General features: G+C 43.2%; 1 protein-coding gene and 1 long non-coding RNA gene across 13 annotated transcripts in view; one reads left to right on the forward strand and one right to left on the reverse strand.

Annotated features, from left to right (window-relative positions):
* Positions 1-6,351, reverse strand: part of LOC138759506 (uncharacterized) — an 8,588-nt gene extending 2,237 nt beyond the window's left edge. Inside the window, exons 1-3 of the long non-coding RNA XR_011354890.1 lie at positions 5,740-6,351; positions 5,374-5,517; positions 996-1,109 (exon numbers count right to left, since the gene is read on the reverse strand). This is a non-coding gene — a long non-coding RNA (uncharacterized lncRNA). The remainder of the gene's footprint in view (positions 1-995; positions 1,110-5,373; positions 5,518-5,739) is intronic.
* Positions 6,352-6,460: 109 nt separating this feature from the next.
* Positions 6,461-22,076, forward strand: part of LOC138759504 (somatostatin receptor type 2-like) — an 88,545-nt gene continuing 72,929 nt past the window's right edge. For 3 of the 12 annotated variants that reach the window (XM_069930036.1, XM_069930034.1, XM_069930031.1), the window contains exons 1-4: positions 6,461-6,805; positions 7,439-9,032; positions 15,267-15,365; positions 17,176-17,359. In XM_069930036.1, the coding sequence (XP_069786137.1) occupies positions 7,445-8,614 (1,170 nt within the window). In that variant the 5' untranslated portion in view covers positions 6,461-6,805; positions 7,439-7,444 and the 3' untranslated portion in view covers positions 8,615-9,032; positions 15,267-15,365; positions 17,176-17,359. Of the gene's footprint in view, positions 6,806-7,438; positions 9,033-15,266; positions 15,366-17,175; positions 17,360-18,000; positions 18,102-19,329; positions 19,947-21,155; positions 21,667-22,076 lie in introns of those variants that run through there. The other 9 variants (XM_069930035.1, XM_069930033.1, XM_069930038.1 and 6 more) reach the window with 9 other exon arrangements.

Consider the following 22,076-nt stretch of genomic DNA (forward strand, 5'->3'; position numbering starts at 1 on the left):
ACAAGCTTTTGTTCATTTTGGATAGGAAAAATTATATAGGTACATGGACAGGAGAGGAATGGAGGGCAATGGTCTGGGTGCAAGTCAACAGGACAAAGCAGAATAATAGCACAGAACAGATTAGATGGGCCAAGTGGCCTGTTTCTGAGCTACCATGGCTCGATGGAAGCAGTGGGCATCTACAAAATCTGGGGTTTTTTGCCTCAAAGTTAAAGGAAAACATGTTGAGACAGCAAATGCTAATTGCCATTGATAACTGAGTGAAGTTAAATGCAATTTATTTTACATTGCAATAAGTATAGCTCAATTTCAGATCTTCTTTACTTCAAAGTTTCTACCTCAATAGTGATATTTCTGCAGTATTTACTGGAGCAGTAGTTATCTGATACGTATACACAACATTTCGGATTGTTTTTCAAGTGTAATCTTAAAAAGTCGATTATTTCAAGTGGAAAAGCAGACTGACATCAAAAAATGAAAGTATCTCAAAAAGTAATTTCATTCCTTTTATTATGTAATACATTTAGGAAGGAAAGATTAGAGTTGTTACTGGAGCTTATGGATGGAACAACACTAAATAAATGGGTATGTCACATAAAGCTCATCATAAAATACCTTTCAGGGTATACGATAAGGGTAAAAAGAGGCAAGAACCCGATGGGACGTCTGTTTAAAACAGTAAGAGAATTTTTTTTTAAACTACAGATGTTGGAAGTCAGAGTTTTTGTTTTAAATGGAAGCACGGGCAACACCCAGCAGTTCTGGTAGCATCTGTGGAAAGTTTCAGGTGGAAGATTCTTGATTATGCTTAATGCAACTTGCATGACGATTTTTAAATACAAGATAGAATCACATAGCATTTTCAAGTCATAGAGCTCTACTCACCCATATCGACCAAGATATCCAGAGGTAATCCCATTTCCCTGTACTTGACCCACAATCCTTCTAATTCTATCCAAATTGTTCAAACTCCTTTTAATGTGTCATAATCATACCTAATTTTACCACTTCCTCAGAGTTCTTGCTCCACGTACTCTCCACCCTCTGTAAAAATTGCCCTCAAGTGTCACACACACAATCGATGCCCTGCAGATTTAGACTCCCCAGTCCTGTGGAGAAAAAAATGTGACTTTATCTAGGGTCCTCATGAATTTACAGACCTCTATAAGCCACCCTCCCCCCTCTCCACCTTGCTCTTCACAACAAAAACATTCCTCATCACAACCTTTCGTTTGTGCCTTCAGGTTTACCGTCACTGTTTATTCCTCCTGATAAGAATTAATGACAAACACCTTGATTGTCTAAGTTTTAGTTTGCTTTACTAATATGAAGCTTCTCCTTTTGCCAGGTGCTCAGAACATTTAGTTGCTCTCGCAACCCAAGCAGAAAATATTGCACTTCCTATCAAATTGCCCAAACCAGAGAATTTATGAAAGATCGTTTCGCTGTCCAGCTAAAACAAAATGCAAGAAACATGTAGAAAACCATCACAAGAATAAATAAAATGCATCATTAAGGCTCAGGATTAGCATTTGTCAGTTAGATTTTGTTTCATTTCAGAATTGTATAGAAGAAAGGATTAACCAGAGTGCCTGTTGATTCATCCTTAGAGTGAATTCTGCAATAACTGAATTAATTTCACAGTACATTTCAAACATGCAGGCTGCATTCTTTTTGGCAAGTGGAGAGCTTCAAATTAAGTATTATCAATGACAACTAATTAAACAGAAGCATTTACAGAACGCACATTAACACCCTGGGATAAAGGACGAGCAACTTAATCCAATGCCACAATCTCTTTCGACCTTTTTAGAAAGGGATGTACAATTGTCATGAGGGGAAACAAAATATCGGAACAAGAAGGCTACTTTTTCATTATTTGATTGGATGCCCTTCGGTCTGAAGAAGACTCATCGCTGTGCAGTTCATCTGTGGACACAAAGGTGACTTTGCAGACCCAGTCTGGAAGCGCAAAGTCCAGCACAAAGGGGGCACTGGAAGTCCATTTGCTGGTAATAACTGTGGCTGCTTCATCAGTTTTTGATGAAGCCCCTATCTTCAAAACTGGTGTAGGCTTCATCGAACGGGGCTCACCAATGGGATCCGTCAGCACCTGCAGATTCTAGTTCTCTTGGCTGGATGCCATGGTCATGTAGGGTTTCCTTTACAGCGTCTTTATAGTAAGGTCTCCTTCCAGTCTCAAGTTCACAGTAGACCTGCTGGCAAGGCATATACGGTGGTCATCGATTCTGATAATGTGTCCCACCCACCGCATCTGGGCTCTGATGATCAGTGGTGGACTTTGCGTGACAGGTTGGAGACAATGGATGCCAACAATGGAACAGATGGTGGGCATGTGGACTTTCTCCATTTGTTTGATGTGACATCAGTACAGAATCCAGGCCTCACATAGGACAGAAGGGAAGACCACAGATCTGTAGACTTTTAGCCTTGTGGATGTTTTGTTGATAGAGCACTCTGGTACACAGCCTCCCCAGAGCCTGGCTAGTCTTGCTGAACCTGGAGTCAATTTCTTTGTCTAAAGACCCATCATTCGAGATGATGCCCCCCCCCCCCCGAGTATTTGAAGCTGTTTACATTTGTCAGAACTGCTAGAGGAACAGCAGATCTTGCAGCATCCATAGGAGGTAAAGAGATATAACCAATCTTTCAGACCCAGCCCTTCTTCAAGGTACAAGTAAAAACCAAGCAGAAATCTGAATTAAAAGGCTGGAGAGAAGGAGGAGGAATGGTAATGGGGAGGAGTACAGACCAACAGACAAAAGGTGTTAATTGGTTATGGATAGGAGGAAAGGAGAGAGGAAATATGAGCATTGAGGGGTTGTTTTTTCTGGTTTGTGAAAGCAGAGCTGGGGGAAAGGAGACAGAGGGAAAAGGGAAGAGAGAGCAAGAGAGATGGTGTTAGAGGAAAGGAGACATAGCGAAAGATGGGGGGTAGTGTTAAAGGAAACTGGAAAAGTCAATGTGAATACCATTTGGTTGGAGGGTGCCCTGCCAGAATAAAAGGTATTGTTCCTCCAATCTATCTCAGTCTGGTAGAGCATGAGACAATGGACAGACAGGATTGGGGAGGCGGGGGGGGGGGGAATTGAAATAGATGGCACTGGGATATCCTAGTTTTTGCTAAAGACATAGCTGAGGTGCCCAACAAAACAATCTCTCAGGCTGTGTCCACTCTCTCCTATGTAGAGGAGACCACAATGTTGACCACTGAGTTGACCCCTGAAGATTCACCAGTGAAATGTTGCTTCACTTGAAAGGACTGTTTGGGGTCCTGAATGGTGGTCAGGGAGGAGTCGTGGACATAAGTGGAGCACCTCATTGCAGTCACAGGGGTAGGTGCGAATGGGTGATTGTTCAGGAGGGAGGCACTGACATAGGCAGCAGGTCCCTGCAGAAGGCAGAGAGGGTAGGAGAAGGGAAAATGTGAAGGTGGAGGGATCACCTAGTAGGCGGTGAAAATGGTGGAGGATGATATGTTGGATACAGAGTCTGGTGGGGTGGTATGTGAGGACACGTGCATGGGGAAGAGGGCGCTGGGGCAGATGTGCGGGTAAGGGAGGATGTAGTTGAGGGCTGAGTTGATGGTGGCAGAAGGGTAGCCTCTTTTTTTTGAAGGAGGACATCTTGGATGATCTGGCATGGAAGACCTCATCTTGGGATGGAGGAATTGAAATGAAATTCTTTTGGCGTGTGAAGAGGAGTAGTCGAGGGGCCTGTGGGAGATGATTGCTTTGTAGAAGATGTCTGTTGAGAGTTTGTCTCTGAAAATGGAGACAGAGAGGTTGAGAAAGGGGTGAGTGCTGCTCAAGATGGACCAAGTGAATTTGAGGTCAGGGTGGAAGTTGGCTCATCATGGGCGCATGAATCAACACCAAAGTAATCAGAGGAAGAGTTGTGGAACCTTGAATGTGTGAGCTTGTCACATGGATGGCTCTACATAGCTAACAAAAGGTAAGCATAGCTGGGGCTCATGTAGGCACCCATAGCCACCTTTTCGACTTGAAGAAAGTGGGATGAGTCAAAGGGGAAGTGAAGCATCTACTGCATCCAGAGCTCCTGTTGAACTCTCCTCTATTTCGGAAAGACTGGAAGATCATTGAACATGGCCTGATTGAGACCGCAGACAAATTGGAGGAACAAGGTCTCATATTCCATCTAGACATCATTAACATTGACCTCTAGTTTCTGTTAGCTACTCCCCCCCCACACCCCCCCCCCCACCCCCATCTTTCCCCAGGTCTCCTTTCTTTGAGGAATGCCTACCCTGAAGAAGTTCTCATCTCTCCAAAGGCATAGACATATGTAGGGTATGGCAGCCAGGGCAGGTGCCCTGGGCACCACCAAGGGGTATGCCACTGCTGGCAGAGCTTGGAAATTATTTACCCCCATCCAGCCCCAAGCCCGACTCCCCCAACACCTATTGTCTGATTTATTTCAAACAGAATACTTTTCAGACCAGCAAGAGAAAAATTGATTAGTACTTTTACTATAACCACTGAGAGGAGGAGTCGGAGTCGGGAACCGGAGTTCCCAACACCCGACCTCGAACCCTCCGCTTGGCCTATAGCAGAGCTCCCACGTCAGACTCGGTTTACACTGGAGCTCCCGACGCCCGACTCCGAACCTTCCCCTGTCCGGTGTTGGAACCAGGGCTGAGGAGGATGTGCACTGAAGGATGAGCTTGAGCATGGGCTACGGCATCTTCCTGCTTCCCTCCCAGTGGGTGTTCAGTGCCGAGCCCCCTTTCCACCGAAGGTGAGAGGGCGCCCGCGGGACGGTGACAGCCACTCAACACCTTTAACTTTGGCCGTTCCACTCCGGCCCGGGAAACACCGTTCGCTGCTTTCATCTGGCCTTTGAAGTAGGCAGGTTTTTTTTTTAATTGCAACAACTGTTGTGTTTTTTAAAGTGTAGATTATTTTCCAATGTCTCAATATATCCAACTCAACATTGGATATAACTATTTCAGGGTTGGACAGCGGCGAGGACAAGTAGGGAAGGCGAAATGGACGATGTGGCGCTGGCGAGGGAAGGTTGAGGAGTGAAGAAAGGGGGAATGCAATTTCAGTGCTTGCCATAGGCGCTATTTTCCCTAAACATTCCTCCAGTGCAAAAAATGTCCTTTCTTCCAGCTCCATCCCTCTCTTCCCCCCTTTTCCCCGTCTCCTCCCCCCCCCACCCCCTCCCCAGCTCTGCTTCCACAGAGCAAATGCCCCCTCACCCAGTCAATTCTCTCCTGAGTCCCATCCACACCCTTTGTCCCTGGGTCTGTACCTTCCCCTTGCCCATTCCTCCCCTCTCTCCATCCTTTTAATTCAGGCGCCTGTCTGCTTTTTTTTTGGCTCATACCTCGAAGGAGGAAGGGCTCAGGGTCGGAACCGCTGATCTTCACCCGTGGACGCGGCGTGACCCGTTGGGTTCGTCCAGCAGCTCAGTGTTTTCGACTACAAGTCCAAGTCTGCAGACTTTTGCGTCTCACTTAAGAAAAAGATTCTGGAATTGTTAAAAAAAAACAATTTCAATTTCAGATCAAAAGGGAGAGGAGAGGACCCCTCCCGCGCTATTCGCCCAGTTTACACTCCCACGGGTGTCCCATTGGCCTCTCTGCGTCAGACCAGGCGGACGCACTCACTTCGTATTCGAAGATCCCTGCATTTCCATAGCATCTCGCCCCCGCATTAATAACCACCTCGCTTTCTTCCCCCTTTTACCCACCTCAACAACCAACACTCCAATGTCAAAATCGTCACATTTCGCCCAGGTGAAAAGTTGCTTTAAGATTCTACTGCGGATCTCCACCGCCTAAAACGACAGAAGGAGAAGACGAAATGAACTGACCCAGTCTGTAAAAGTAAATGACACAAATTTCTTGTTTATTTTTCTTGCGTGATCACATTGTTTAATGGGTTTAATGTATCATATAGTGGGTGGGGGGTGAAGGAGAGAGGGGGGAAAGGGGAGAAAATGACACTGTGTATATTCAAGAGGGAAATGTTTGTGTGTATTTTGGTCAGTATGGTTCATAGTGTGAAAAATAAAAATAAAAAAAAAAGATACTCCTTGGGTTTTATTGGGGGGGTCAAGGGTATGGAGTGTTCAGACACCAACAATCACGTTAACGCACCCGAGTGCGTAAATTTGGGCTACACTTCACCCCCACAACTAAATCTCATTAAGGGTCCCCAGCCAGTGCAATCCGGAAACCTCCCTGCTGAGTACTGGAGACCCCACACCCCCTTTAAGTGGGAAGAGGTGGAGCTGATCGCCTCACCCCAGGACTCCCATTCACCCCAGGACGGGGTGAATGCCACTTCCAGTGGCATTTAAACCTCCCCCTTCGGACGACGATGTATCTTCCCCCCCCCCACCCCCCCCCCCACCCGGCTTGGCGCCTTCTCCATCTGAGTGGCCGCGTGTGTTCCCTCCCGTCTGCCTCCATCGCTCCCGAACCTGACGTAGGACAAGAGCACGTTGGAAACGCCGGAGGTATTTAACCCGAGTCGGTGGCGGTGCGCGCACAGCGCTCCTCTCCATCTGGCAGCCAAGGCGGCGGTGGCTCCTCTCTCGAGGCGGGAGATCGGACTCCCTCGCCGAGAGTTGGCGAAACCACCGGCCCAAAATCGATATTCTCTTTGGCAACATTAAAAAGAAAAGGGGCGCTGTTCAAAAATCGACGAGGACGGTTTTTGGCTCCGCGTTCAATTAAACGGGTGTCTGATTTACGGAATTTGATAGTTCATGTTTGAAGGGCCGAATCGTTTTCTCCCCTGCCTCCTGGACGGTAAGTGCTCTGACTGGTGCTTTCTTCCAGTCCGCGGGCGGGCTGTTTCGCAGTGCAGGCTTTCTCAACGTGGTGGGACCCCCCCCCCCCCCAACCACCAAGTCGGCCCCCGGACACCGCAAACACCACGGGAGGGTCATGATCCGCGTCGCAGCGCCCAACGAGTCCCCTTGCTCGTCCTTATTTTAAACGGTGCTCGTTTGATCAGATTGTTCGGGTTGGAAAGATTCTAACGCGCTCGGACAAGCGGGTGGGCTGGTCCCCCACCCCCAACTCCTGACCTGCAGATTTAATGGAGCCTGAAAACTCAGGGCGAGGGGGTTATTGATCAGCCCCCCCCCCCCCCCCCCCACCATATTTTATCCTGATTGTTTTGAATGGGATTGAATCCAGTCTTTGTCAAATCAATGGAAAGAGATCTCTCTTGTTTCGGACCTAATGGATAGGTCATTACGCCCTGTCTCAAGTAGGGGTAACATTGTGGCCGCTCAGTTGAAAGGAGCTGCTCAATCCTCCAAGCCGGACACGGGTCCCAAATAGGACGCGCGGTGTCCTTTGACCGGCGTGGCTTTCAAATGTGTGGCGCAGTGCATCCGCAGTGGCTGGTGGTGATTAAAGGTCTCTTTGCTCCAGGTGGAAATGGGCGAGCAGTCGCCGAGCAGGCGACGGTTGTCCGGCATGGCTCTGGACTCGGCGCTGCAGCTCCCACCGACAGCCGAGTGGATCCTGGCAGCCGACCCCGGGAGCAACGTCTCCGGCGAGACCGGCTCCAATGTCACGCAGAACACCAGCAGCCCGCCTGAGCTGGACGTGGACATGAGCGGCGGCGTGTTCCTGCCCTTCATCTATTTCGTGGTGTGCGTGGTGGGACTGAGCGGCAACACCCTGGTCATCTACGTGATCCTGCGCTACGCCAAGATGAAGACGGTCACCAACATCTACATCCTCAACCTGGCCATCGCCGACGAGCTCTTCATGGTCGGCCTGCCCTTCATCGCCATCCAGGTGGCCCTGGCCCACTGGCCCTTCGGCCAGGCCCCCTGCAGGGTGCTGATGACCGTGGACGGCATCAACCAGTTCACCAGCATCTTCTGCCTGACGGTGATGAGCATCGACCGCTACCTGGCCGTGGTCCACCCCATCAAGTCGTCGCGTTGGCGCAAGCCCCGCGTGGCCAAGCTGGTGAACGTGGCGGTGTGGCTGGTCTCCCTGCTGGTCATCCTGCCCATTATGATCTACTCGGGGGTGCAGACCACCCACGGCAGGAACAGTTGCACCATCAGCTGGCCCGGCCAGGACTCCTTCTGGCACACCGCCTTCGTCCTCTACACCTTCGCCCTGGGCTTCCTGCTGCCCTTCTCCATCATCTGCCTGTGCTACCTGATGATCATCGTCAAGGTCAAGGCTTCGGGCATCCGCGTGGGCTCGTCCAAGCGCAAGAAGTCGGAGAAGAAGGTCACCAAGATGGTCTCGATCGTGGTGGCCGCCTTCGTCGGCTGCTGGCTGCCCTTCTACATCTTCAACTTCGTGCCGCTGACGGTGGAGGTCAAGCCCACCCCGGCCACCAAGGGCTTCTACGAGTTCGTGGTCATCCTGTCGTACGCCAACAGCTGCGCCAACCCCATCCTCTACGCCTTCCTGTCCGACAACTTCAAGAAGAGCTTTCAGAACGTGCTGTGCCTGCAGAAGGTCAGCGGCCTGGACGAGGTGGACCGCAGCGACAGCCGCCAGGACAAGTCGCGGCTGCAGGATGTCACCGAGACGCAGCGGACCCTGCTGAACGGGGACGACCTGCAGACCAGCATTTAAACCCGGCTGCCCGCGCCCAGGGAGTCCGCTGGGTCCCTCCCCACCCACCCCCCACCCCACCTTGTCCGTGGCTTCATGAGCCCGCAGGGGAACGAGCAGGGGTTCCCCTGCAGTGGGTGTTCGTGATTCCCCTGAGTTGATCGTACGCCGCGCATGCAATTCGTTCAAGCCCCATGGCGAACGCTGGAGCCCCGCCGCCGAAGCTTCAGTGAAGTGACCTCCCCCTCCCCACCCCCACGCCGTTTCCTGGCCACTAGGGCCAGCGAGGCCAATGCCCTTGTGGGTTGACGCAGCCTTTGCCACGCCGAGCGAGGAATCAAGCCTGCCATGCAAGTTGGAAACGTCTCAGCGCAGCGCTCCCGGGAAGGCTGCTTCCACCCTCGTTTTTAGGACGATTGTGGGGGATATTTAACTTCAGGTAAACCTGGTTCTTTCGGGGATCAAGCCCGACACGCCGCCGGCAGGAGCTGAACCGAATTCTCTTTCTGCCGTGGGTGCGAGGCACCTGGGGCTTCTCACCTGTGCGGGAAGTTAGTAGATACAGGATAAAACACGAGGCTGGAGAAACTCAGCTGGTTAAACTCGGGTCGCAAAGGGAAAGCAACACGTCCAACGTTTCAGGCTTGAGGGGCCATCAAGCCCGTTAAATCATGCTACACACACGCTGGTTGTGTCCCTTTGCCACCCAAGGGACACTCTTTAACCAGCTGAGTTCCTCCAGCATCGAGTTTTTACTTCAATCACGGGGTCTGCAGACTTTCGTGGCTTACCTCTGTAAATACCTTTTCTACGATGCGGCGTCTGGATCCATGCAAGTGTCAAGAGGCGTCCGTCCAGGCGTGGATCCTGATTCAAGGGGCGACCGGTATTAGCATTAGTATAGATAACTTTTGATATTATTTTAGTTGTAACATTCTCATAACCACCTTCACAGCTAAACCATTCAAATGCTTCCGATTCGGACAATGTCAAAACCGTGAACGTGTCTCTGATCATTCAGACTTCTTGGTGGAGGTGTTTAGACATAACAATGAGGCAAAAGGGGCTTGTTTTAGAGGAATACATCAAGGCAGAGAGACCCCCCCCCCCCCCCATTTTTTTAAAAAAAGCAGCAAAGACTAAAAATAGTAGGCCAGGCAATATCTGTGGGAAAGGAAAACCGAGTTAAGATTGCACCCCTTTCACACTTGGGTCCCACTAAATTGGCCGTTCAGTGCCCTGGGATAGAAATGGGGGGTTGGCTTTTCACACTTGACCACTCCTAACTGGGGCTTTTTATCCCCAGGATGAGGGATGATCTTATGGAGATGTATAAAATCATGAGGGGACAGAGATAAGGTGAATGGTCACAGTCTTTTCTCCAGGGGAGGGACACTTTCATACCTGCAAGGAGCCCTAAATCCTGATCAAGATATCCCAGATTTCAACAAAATGAATCATGCCTATTTATAACATAATTAACCTTTATGTACAGCACAGTTTGAGGCCTTCAGCCCCTGTTGTTGTGCCAACCTATATAAACCTTTAGAAGGGACGTAATAAATAGAAATAGCGGACACTTCATAAACAGCGTGGGAAAGTTGGTAGAGCTAGAGCTGTTGGAAAAAGTGATGGTGGACCTGCCCTCCCAGAATGCTGTGCGACAGAGACAGGGCTGTGTGCACAGCTTGATGCACGGAGCACTCATGGAGGGGGTTCTTTGCTGCATGGCATTCTGGGAAGTCAGATCTGCCATCACCATCGACTTTATAAATGGTGCGCTATGGTACTATCTCTTCCTCGCTGCAACTTTCCCACAGCAAAGTTTATAGCTTCATTTCAATCTCTTCTACATTCACGCTCCTGCATAAACTTGGCTCATTTCAGTCCCACAATGGAATGGACCATTTTACACTTGCCTGATTGCAACGCCGGTACCTGCAGACGTCGGGGATTGTACTAGGGGTGAGGTGATGTCATCTGACAGCGGCATTGAGACAATCTTCCTTTCACACTAGATTGGCCCTTAACTCCAAGTGTGAAAGGGGCTTCAGATAGGATAGGTAATGGTTACTGTTCTCAGTAATCTGACTAGAGGTAAAGGGTTAAATGCCTGGTTTGTCAATGCAGTCCACATCCCATGGAAAACAATAAAAATTCCATGGACTCCAGGTCAACCTAGTCATCAGTTCCTCTCTTTTTCGGCATTTATCTTTGGTTTCATATTCTAAGATTTAGTTTTAGTGGCTGTGAGGTTTAGTGGTTAAAATCCTGAATTACTGAATGCCTGTGATGTTTAGAACTCGTGAATGAATAAGGAGCGATATTTAAACAGTAGATGTGGTGGGAAACATTTTTTTTTAAAGACCCTTAGTTTTTGACTACTTTGGTTAATGACAAGAATACCCAAAAGTCCATGGTCATCTTTGTCCACTGAGGAGCAGTGTTAAGTGCCAATAATTTGTGGGTCATTTAACCTGCTCTTAGTCTCCAAATTCTGATATTCAGTTGAGGAAGCCCAAAGTACAGATACACTGTTTAAAGTCGGTGAACTTGAGAGCAATTTTTTCCAAATAAGAGCACTTAAAATGATCTATTTACTGTATAAAGTGCTACCGAAATCCCCACAAAGGTCTTCTCTTGATCAGTTTTCATACAGTTTTGGGAATTTCCCCAAAGAAACCACTGAATAGACACTAATTTACCTTGATATTGGAGTCCTAAGGGGAAGATGTATAAAGCAGTTTCAAACTACCAAACCAGATCTAAATCACTTCCTTACATGGACATGCTTTCGATTACTAATTTCACAAAGATGTTACCAGATCTGATGGCTCAGGGAGAGACTGGATCAGCTGGGGCTTTTTATCCCCAGGATGAGGGATGATCTTATGGAGATGTATAAAATCATGAGGGGACAGAGATAAGTCACAGTCTTTTCTCCAGGGGAGGGAATCGAAAACTAGAGGGCCTGATTTTAAGGTGAGAGGGGAAAGATTTAAAGTGGACCGGTGGGGTGACTTCTTCACACAGAGGGCAGTGAATACATCACAGGAGCCGGCAGAAGAAGTGGTAGAAGCAGGCAGAATTATGCCATTTAGAAGAGATTGGACAGCTACACAGAAAGGAATAGTTCAAAATGAATATGGGCCAAATCCAGGCAATGAAATTAGGTCAGGTAGGTTGTCATGGAAAAGTTGGGCTGACGGGCTTGTTTCTATGCTCTGAAACTCCATAACTCCACAATTTCAAAATTCTATCTAAGTAGTGTCCCTAATCTATGTGAATCATCAGTTAAAATTATGTTTACATCACATGTAATATATTAACTATTATTCTACCTTTTAAGAGCATGCCTTCTAATGTTTCATTATTCAAAATCATTTATTCCATATTTATTGGTTCCTGACAAAGGCCACAGTTAATCTTTATCTATTGTAAATACTACAGCCAAATATGGTAAACGTTACACACTTATCTGCAGTATTGGCACACTCTGCATTCAGTGAGGTTATTAAAAACTACTTTACACAATCCTTAACTTTAAAATTTGCTAGTTTTTACGGCCAGAAATGAGGTGCAATACATTGTGTGGAAAAGTCTCCTTTCTTCAATGGGTATTGATGATTACAGTAAATTCTGGCAACAACCTTCTGTAGTCAAAGACTTCTAATTGAATGCAGTGAAGCCTTTGTTCAGTTTCATGGCAGATTACATTGAAAAGCAAGGTCACTGATACTGCAAGGAGGCTGCTCTAATCGTGTGACTTGGATATTTTCTTGGTGAAGTGATACCAAAAAAATTATATTTTTACATACATAGTCTGTAGGTTAAACCAGACATATTTATTAACTGCTTTGTTTTGATCGATTGCTTTTATTTAAACTCGCCAGTTCACCCTCTTTCCACCTGAGGCACTGCCTTGTTAATGGTCATCCACAATGACTTCCAACATATTTCACGTCAGAGCCAGGCCTACCTGTACACATTTTGTCAGGAATGGAGATCCAGGAGCAGGTTTGCAGAAGCATGTGACCTCAACTGTTTACTTATAAAATGGAATAATTGGCAGGTGGCCAGGACGGTAATTGGAAGTTAATAGCACTTTTACAAATTTGTACATTTTTATCTGGCAGTTTCATAGGATTATGGATCTTGCAGCACAGGACAAATTGGATCCATTAAGAATGGAATAAATTATCCTGATTAAAGAGAATAATAATGTTGCCATCTGCAGAGGCATATTGCTTAATGGAATAACAGTCTGAATTGATGATTGGAACTTCTTTCATCACTTTTTCTTTCCACGCACCTAACACCTTTAGTATTCCCCACGCCACTGGTGCCCTGTGATTAGTAAGGGATTACTTAAGGTGGTAGGTGTGTGGAAAGAAAAAGTTTGAAATCATACCTCATTGACTCGTTATGTGCACGGTTTCAAAATTCCAAACAAAATGGGCCATTGACAATTTTTCTCAAGCAAAATATTTCTGTAACAATTGGGTCTAGACCAGTGGTTCTCAACCTTTCTTCCCACTCACATGTCACCTTGAGTAGAAAGAAAAATTTTGAAAATCACCCATTTAAAATAATATCACGTTATTCCTTCACACTTAAGAGGGTTTATCCCAAACTATAATGTTACTCCTTGATCATTTAAACGTGTGTATTATCTAAAAAATAGTTTCAAAGCAGGGAATATGAAAATAGATGTCGTTTCATATACATCACCCAAGACAAAGGAATTGAATAGATCTAAATATATGAACTTCCCATATTTATTCGTGTAAGAGTTTGCACCTGGGCCAGGGTAGTGGGCTCATAATCATTCCAATTTCAAGCAGAATTTCAAAGATGTAATATTTAGATTTGGCAAAGGTCGTGGTAATGCCTGAATTCAGAATCCACCAGAGAAAACTTCATGTGAGGAAAATTTCTATCAACCGCAAGAATCAGCATGTAGCATTTAGTTGCAGTTAAACTTACCTTTGAACTGACAAATGCATGAGTGGTCCTATAAAATCAGGGTTTGCAATAGACAATTCTTGAATTCAGCAAATATCTGGCTAATATATAAAAATCTTCTGGTCTGTATCAAATTAATCCAATTCTTTTCCAGACACTTGATAACAAGAACTATAATATTATTCCAAATGGGCACGAAGAAATACATCTGGGAACAATGGTAGAAAGTTGCCAAAGATAAATTGAGATGAGGTTCATTGTAGAAATACAGCTGTAGTAAAAAAAAAACCTTTTTACCATTGAGCATTTTTTGTGCACAGTCACGTATTACATGGAGTACCCACAAGGAATATATTTGTTAATTTGTGCCATTTTAAGTGAACTGAAAACCTGTAATCTTGCAATAAAAATTATTTGATTGTTGCAGAGCACTGAAATTCTCAAATGCCAATTGATATAATCTGCAAAAGCATTTGCCTCTAAGAGTTCATAGGTTTTAAGATAAGATTTTTTTGAAAAAGCATTCATTTTTATGTGCATTGTTTTCCCCAGATTTTGTCTCAATGCATTGAAGATTTGTTGCTATAAGGAAGAATTGTCTTGTGTGTGAAATCCGTTGAATGTTTCTAATGACACATTCTAGAAGGACTGTTAAAATATAAGGGGCAGAATTTTGCCTTTGATCACCAGTGCTAAATTGTCATAATAATAACATCAATGGATCATACTCAGTTCTTATAGATTCAGTTAAATGAGCAAGACAAACAGACGATATTCTCACACGCAGTTAGCACTTCGCCAAAGATGAAGCCTCATTTAAGATTTTTTGAAAAGCAAAGATGAAATCAATGGAGGGAAACCTTATGATTAAGTTTCATTATTATCCTTCTCTTGCAAGGAGAAATTGCCTTCTGCCGTAAGACACTGTAATATTAAATTTAGATCACATTATAGACACTTTCAAATTAACTGTCATTGGAATTAATTCAATTCAATTCTGGACTTTAGCCTGACAATAACCAAATAATACTCAAACATTCAAGATTTTAAATGATTTGAAGCCTACAAACAAGATAAACAGTGCAGATGGAATGTAAAATTATAAAAAGACATGATAGTCTGGCTTGAAAATAGTTTAGTGCTGAACGTATTATGACGTGCTCCGACTATTTAGGTTTCAGGTCTTTATTGCACCTCCATCTAATGTTCTTTGAACACCAAGCTCAAATCCTGTTACTTTGCCTGTTAGGAATAATTTACATCACCCAAATACACATTCTCTCCACATACAAAGTATTCAATTATCTAACCATTTTTTTGTTACAATCATGCTTGAAATATTACACATTCTGGTAGTCTGCAATGATAAACGCTGATTGAATCATGTGCCATGCAGACAATATTTCAATGTTGCAGAAACAAGCAAACTCACCTAAATAATCACATGGATTTTAGATAGCATAATTACTCCACAAAGTGTCATAGAATGTTCTCTGAGTCATTTGAAGAGTATACATCACTTGCATGTATTTCGTTTTCTTAATATTGTTGACTGTTCTGATATAAATGTTCTTTTACAGCATAAAATGTACAATTATCATGTGAGAGTTAAATTCCAGAAAAGTAAATTATTGAAATGAAAATGATAAACCAGCTCTTTAAAAAAACAAATCTAGATCATAATGTAAATGTAAAATGGTTTTTGCAGAATTGTTCAATAATTCATTCGTGCCAGTATTCATGGACGAGGAAGAGAATAATTCAGGGAAACTGATAACAAATCAAATACTCAGTGCTGCTTAATCAAGTAAGTAGAAAAAGTAATTTGATGAAAGATTAACAAATGTCCAGAATTTTGAAGAGAATTGGTAATGCAATTGCAGAAACCTTTGTCACGATCTTTCAAATTGTTCCCAATTTAGGAATTATGAACTCAGATTGGAAATTTACATGTGTAACTTCATTATTTCAGAAAGAGAAAAATGCAGAAATTAGTCTAGCATCTGTTCTAGTGAAATTATACTGCAATCTATAATTAAGGACAGTGAGTCAGATCTTTGAAAAATTCAAATTAATTAAATTAATGTCCATAAAGGTTGCTTTTATGGACTTCTGGAAGGCTTTCTGCATTAAAAACCATGAACTAAAATTAACCCTCAAGGAATTAAAGTTATTAACATGATTTGGAAAATGATTTGGCAGCAGAGGATAGGAGTCGTACTCTCAGATCAGCACTGGGTCCTCAGCAATTTCCATAACATGACTACAAGTCAAATCTCTTTTCCACTGACACACACACTGGCAAGCCTGAAAATGGGAATATCAAAGGAACAAAGAAACATTGATGGATTAAGCAAGTTGACAAAAAAGTTGACAGGAAGTTATTTTCTGCTGGTAGGCGAATGTAGGACAAGAAAACATAATAAAATTAGAACTAACTGATTCAGGTGTAAAGAATCCATCCTCACTAATTCCAGAGGGCATATCCCTCTATGTCCTTCCATTCCAAATACCTACCCAAGAACTTTTAAATATTGTATCTGTCTCCGCCAACTCCTGAGGAAGTTTGCTCCAGATAAACACCATCCTCTGTGTGAGAAACCTTCCTCTTAAATCTCCTTTCATTTATTTCCACCTCATTTTAAACGTAGGTCTTCTAGTTCTAGATTCCCATGGCCGAGGGGAAAAAAAGATTCTGAATATCTATCCTCTCTAATAGCCTGAATATGCTGAGATGGTCTGATCTCGAAAGCTAAGCAGGCTCAGACCGCCTGGGAACACCAGGGGGTGCAGGTTTCTGTGAGGGATGCTGGACAAAGCGGCAATTCTCTGTCTGCCTTATGGTAGACAAAGTTAAAGAATTTTATGTATGTTACATTGTAAAAAAATGTCGCATAATGTGACAATAATGGAATCTTTACCTTTAACTCTCATGCCCCTCACATTTTTTTTAAAATAAACCTCCACAAGGCCAGTCCTCCAGTGAAATAAATCCAGCCTATCCATCTCTCACTCTAAATACAGCAACATCCTGGAGATTTTTTAAAAATTCACTCTCTCTTTTGCTACCACATCCTTCTTTTAGTAAAGTGACCACAATGGAATGCAAAACTCTGAGTATGGTCTATCCAATGTTTTGCAACTGCAACATGACGTTCCCAACTCTTGTACTCAATGCCTCAGCTCATGAAGACATGCATACCAACAGTCATTTTTCACTACCCTATCCACCTGTGTCATCACTTTCTAGGAGGCACAAACTCACACCCTGAGGTCTCTGTATATCAACGCTCCTAAGGTCCCTGCCATGACTCTTTATGTCTGACCTGAATTTGATCTCTCAAAGTGCATGTTCTTACTCATGCCTGGATTAGATTCCATCTGCCATTGCTTAGTCCAACTCATCTCTGTCCCACTCTACCTTGAGACAACCCTCTTCATTATCTATGACTCCACAAATTTTTGAGTTATTTTCAGAGTTTGGAAACATTTTGTCTGCAGAGTTGGGAAAAAGAATGCTCGTGTGAAGTTCTTTGCTACAGGAAAGAATGATAGTTTAAAATTAATTCAAAATATGGGATCAATGTTTCTTTTTTTCTGGTTTTTGTCTACGAAAGGTGTGTGGAACCAGGGCAAGCTGGAGAAGTTGAGCTGTGTTCCCGTTGACCAAACAGGCGAGATGCCTTCATTTTTCATTAATGGAAATAACTCATCTATCACTTGGATCTTATGGATTGAAGTACTTATGTGGCTGTTCATAATCATTTCAACTTTAAACTTCTGCACATTGTGTATTAAAGGGTGGGTAAATGATGAATAATTGGGATAGAGAATCTTACAACTTGGAGAAACAAGAAACTATCTGGGTAAATAGGGCAGCTACATAATATAGCTTTAAATGTTTGTTTTCTACTTACATCAATGTACCGGATTGGATGATGCACTTTCATTAAAATTAGCTATTTTTATGATAACGAATTGTAGGTATAACGTTGGTACCTGTTCTATATCAACTTGGTTGTGCGACTTGTATTTATTTTTGTAAAACCCGTTGGCTAGGCTATGTAGAATTTCCCTTCTCTTTAGTAAGTGTTTGTAAGTTAACCAATTCCTCCGATGTATTGTATATTTGAGATAAATGATTCAAGCGCTTTTATATTACAGCATATGTCATCATTATGCTTTAATGTAAATCAGATTGGTTACATTACTTATAATGAAGTCATTTACAAATTGTGTAGCACACTGCTTTTCATTGTACGATTGTAATGTGAAAAAGCAATGGGAGTTTAAACATTTATTTTTAAATTTAAATTCCTTTATCCAACAATTACATTCTTTCTAAAAGGAGAGTACTTTTTACCTTCAAAGCAATTTGAATGATTTCCAGTGGATCTGATAAGGGCTGATATGAAAAGTAATCTCTCTTTTTGCAAATACAGAGCTCAAGTACTGAATTTAGGAGGAAGGGCGTGGTCAAGAAAATGTCACCTTCATGGTACATAAATAATCGAGGGAAACTTTAGGGCTCAGGCCCGAAACGGTGATTATTTATCGTTACCTTTCATGGACACTGTTCCTCCGGCATTGTTGTGTATTTACATAAATAATCATTCACAATCAACTCCAGTCAGCTGGAGTTTTAATTATTGAGATGCAAATACAGGATTTGAAGAAGAATAAAGGAAATTGAGACGCAATTTTCACAGATATATAAATTAATCTCATCATATCCCTCGTTAATTTTACAAAAAGTTACTACATTTTATGTCAGATATTTTCAATCTTCGGATACATAAACAAACCCTGTATATTGTTACATATTATATTGAATTCCATTGGTTTAAATGTGCAAAGCCTGAACAAATACTTTTAAGAATTTATAATTATTACCTGGTCAAATATCACACCATAATTTTTGATCCTTCCAGAGTGAGAACCAGGCTTTCCTCCAGTTAGCCTTTGCAGTGTATGATGGATTAAACTCTCCAGATCACACATAATACTGTAAAATTTCATCCATACCTCTGAATTTATAATGCCAGAAAATATTCACAAAGTTAATTGGATTCGGCTCAAGATTTGGAAATGTCCTTCAAGATTGCTTTGTACGTGGACTTTGATACTGTTCTAGAGCCTCCATGTCATCTCATTGGTGTATTAAAAGCTTGAACTTTCTCTGAGCTACCCCCTTGGTTTAAAGCTCTGGATGGAACTAAATGTGGTTTCACTTGTTTAACATATAAAAGTATACAGCTGGCAGTTGTGATATAAAAATACTTCCTGACTATTCAAACAACTGTTTGTTAACACAGTCTGAGTTTTCTTTTAAATAGTCCCCTTATCTGTTTCACATTTTGTTCCCTGTGACCATACAACATGGACTCATTCATATTTAATTCCATATTGTTGCACATTGTACATTCATGAAATCTGTTCATTTTATATCTTACAAACACCAGTATGAATTCTATAGCACTATTTGAATTGGGAACTAGGTAGCATTTAATTACCTCACTAAACACCCAAGAAAAGCACATGGATTGCTATTCAGATTCTGGGCTTCATGCAAATATCACATAAAGACACTAATCCAGCAGGTCTACCTTCAAAGCATAATCACATTCACACAACTTGCTCCATCTCTTTCCCATCTGTGTGTCCATTGTCGTAATGAGAGTTTCCATTTTCTCGTCTAACCCTGGAATTAATTACATCCTTTTCTCATCCATCTCCGTGCTTTCTGACCTGAACTTTTTCGACCATTTTAGGATTCACCCATTCTCAGGGAACCTTTATCAGAGATCTGTATAATGTTGTCATTCAGCCTGCAGACTCCTCAAAGAAGCGAATGCTGCAACCCTTTGGATTTCACATTTGTCAGAGTTCCATGCACCTGTGTGTCAATCAACGCAACAAACCTAAGCAAGCCCAATCCAACAATGAGCATTGGCAGGAAATTTTCAACCATCTCCCATTTCTGAACCTACCTCGTATTTCTCATGTGAAGCAGACATCAACTGCCTAAGGTGGCACATACAAATTCAAGCCAGTCTTCAGTTAACAACGTACTCTATCTGCAAACTGTATATCTGACATTATTACTCCGTGTGGCTGCACCAGCATCCAATGCAGGGAACACAGTAGCAGAAAGGCTAGCATCAGTCAACAATCAGTTCCTTGCCTCATACCCAAGTGGTTGAGGTCCAAATTTTAACGGTCACTCCTTTCTTGGCAGCTTCCAGGATGTGCATGTTCAAGATGTAGTCTACCAGGCATGTGGATGACTTGTCTCGTCTAGAGGTGTGTTAGAGGCCTGACCTGGTCATCAATCATCCAATCACCTCACTGAGAGTACATATAACCCTTAAGGAAATAAATCTGATGTTCTGAGCACAAATGTCTCTCAATGTTCCATCATCATTATCTACAAATTAGCAATAATTTCTCCTCAAAGGTTCCTATTCCTCTTGAATAATTCTTCTTTTATTGTGTGTTAATGTTTATAATCATATTTGTAACACCTCACTCATTCACATTGACTCATCCTGCTTTATGAACACATTCTGTTTTGCATTTTAATTTCACTTCCTTTCCTGTGTTTGTCATAATAATGAAGTGATAGTTAGAATCTTCCTGCTCTGTCATTTCCTTATTCTACTCCCTCACCTGAATGAAAGACCTCCTCTTCCATTTTCTTTACATCGGTGGTTCTCGACCTTTTTCTTTCCACTCACATCCCACCTTAAGTAATCCCTATGCCATCGGTGCTCTGTGATTAGTAAGGGATTGCTTAAAGTGGGATGTGAGTGGGGAAGGGAAGGTTGAGAATCACTGCTCTTGACCCAATTGTCACTGAAGTATTTTGCTTGAGAAAAAATGGTCATTGGCCCATTTCCTTTGGAGTTATGAAACCTTGCACATGACGAGTCAATGAGGGACGATTAAAACAGTGGTACTCAACCTTTTTCTTTCCCCTCACATACCACCTGAAGCAATCCCTTACTAATCAAGGAGCACCTATGGCAATAGGGATTACTTAAATTGGTATGTAAGGGGAAAGAGAAAGGTTGAGAACCACTGTTTTACACAGTTTGGAAGTATGCTTGTAAAGGAGATCCGCAAGATCCCACAGATATATAATAAGGAAGAGCAGTTGAGCTATTTCTACTGACGTGGCCAATATTTAATTAAAAATGCTAAAACAGATAACCTGGTCTGTATCACACTTTGCTGGTTGTGGACTCTTGCAGTGCTCTACTGGGCTGCAGAATGTCCTCAAAAACAGCAGTGCCTCCATTCAAAATTACTCAATGACCTTGGAATGCTGGAAAGAGGGCTTGAAAAGTAGTCTGCAAATACAAATCTCTCTCAGAACAGCTGAGAAAGTTGTAACATTTAAATTTAGACATATCGGTAACAGGCCCTTTGGCCCACAAACCCATGGTGCCTAATTATTTCCCCCCCCCTCCCCCGGTATGTTTTATGAATGGTGAGAGGAGACCCATGTAGACACAATGGAAACCCTTACAGATAGCACGGGAATTCAAAACCAGTGCTACCTCTATGCTAAGTTGTTCCATTTCTTTTTTCACAGCAATGAAACAACATGATGGGTCACCCTGCCACTATTTGCAAAAGCCCCTTAAATATCAAGATCATCAATTCTGATGTTTGCAGAACACCTTTGCCAGGTTTCACTGCACAATAGCACACTGCGGTACTCTCCGTGATGTGCCATCTATGTAACTTACAAGTTTTCAAACCTGCAGGTGGTAGAGGGGTCCTGGAAGCAATGAGGTTAAGTCTACTACCATGAAAACATTGTGGGTTAGGAGAGGTATACAACTTGCTGTTGTTCTGATGGTGTTAATCTCAAATTATGCATCGATAAATGAAATAGATTTTGTTATTTGTACTCCTCATGTTTTATTCATAGTTTCAATCTTCTTAAGTGATGCAACTCTTATCTCCTCAAAAGCAGCTGAAAATGATGAAATGTTGTGGGCTTTTAACAGTTACCTTGGGTGCAGAATTTGTTTCCACTCTGCTCTGATCTAAAGATACCAATAACATTTCTGCAGAGCTGGGGTTTTTTTTTCCTGTATTTGTTAGCACATTATTAAAGTTATCTGAAATATCAAAAAGGTTTTCAAAGCTCACAGTGCCCAGCCTAAGCCCAGTAATTGTGAAGATCCGTAAGCTATTGATCATTTGTGCTGTTTCCCCGAATGCCTTTAAAGATGGATGAAGAGAGCAAGATGGAGTGGCTAGTTCTTCTGATTGAGACACTCTGTAAAATAAATCTTTGTATTTTACTGGAATTTAAATTCCAAATTTCTTAAAAATGCTCCCTTCAAAGTGCACCGAGTGTAATGCATGGAGGTTCTGTCCTGTTACTGAGATCAGCTTGTACTCTCAGCGAGATGCACCAAAGGAAACATTAGACCTTACATTCCACAACCCACCCCCCCCCCCCCCCCCCACCGTCCCCACGAAGGGCCTGGAGAGTTCAGCG

The sequence above is a fragment of the Narcine bancroftii genome, chromosome 3, assembly GCF_036971445.1.
Source record: "Narcine bancroftii isolate sNarBan1 chromosome 3, sNarBan1.hap1, whole genome shotgun sequence".
In the NCBI taxonomy this organism is placed as follows: Eukaryota; Metazoa; Chordata; class Chondrichthyes; order Torpediniformes; family Narcinidae; genus Narcine; species Narcine bancroftii.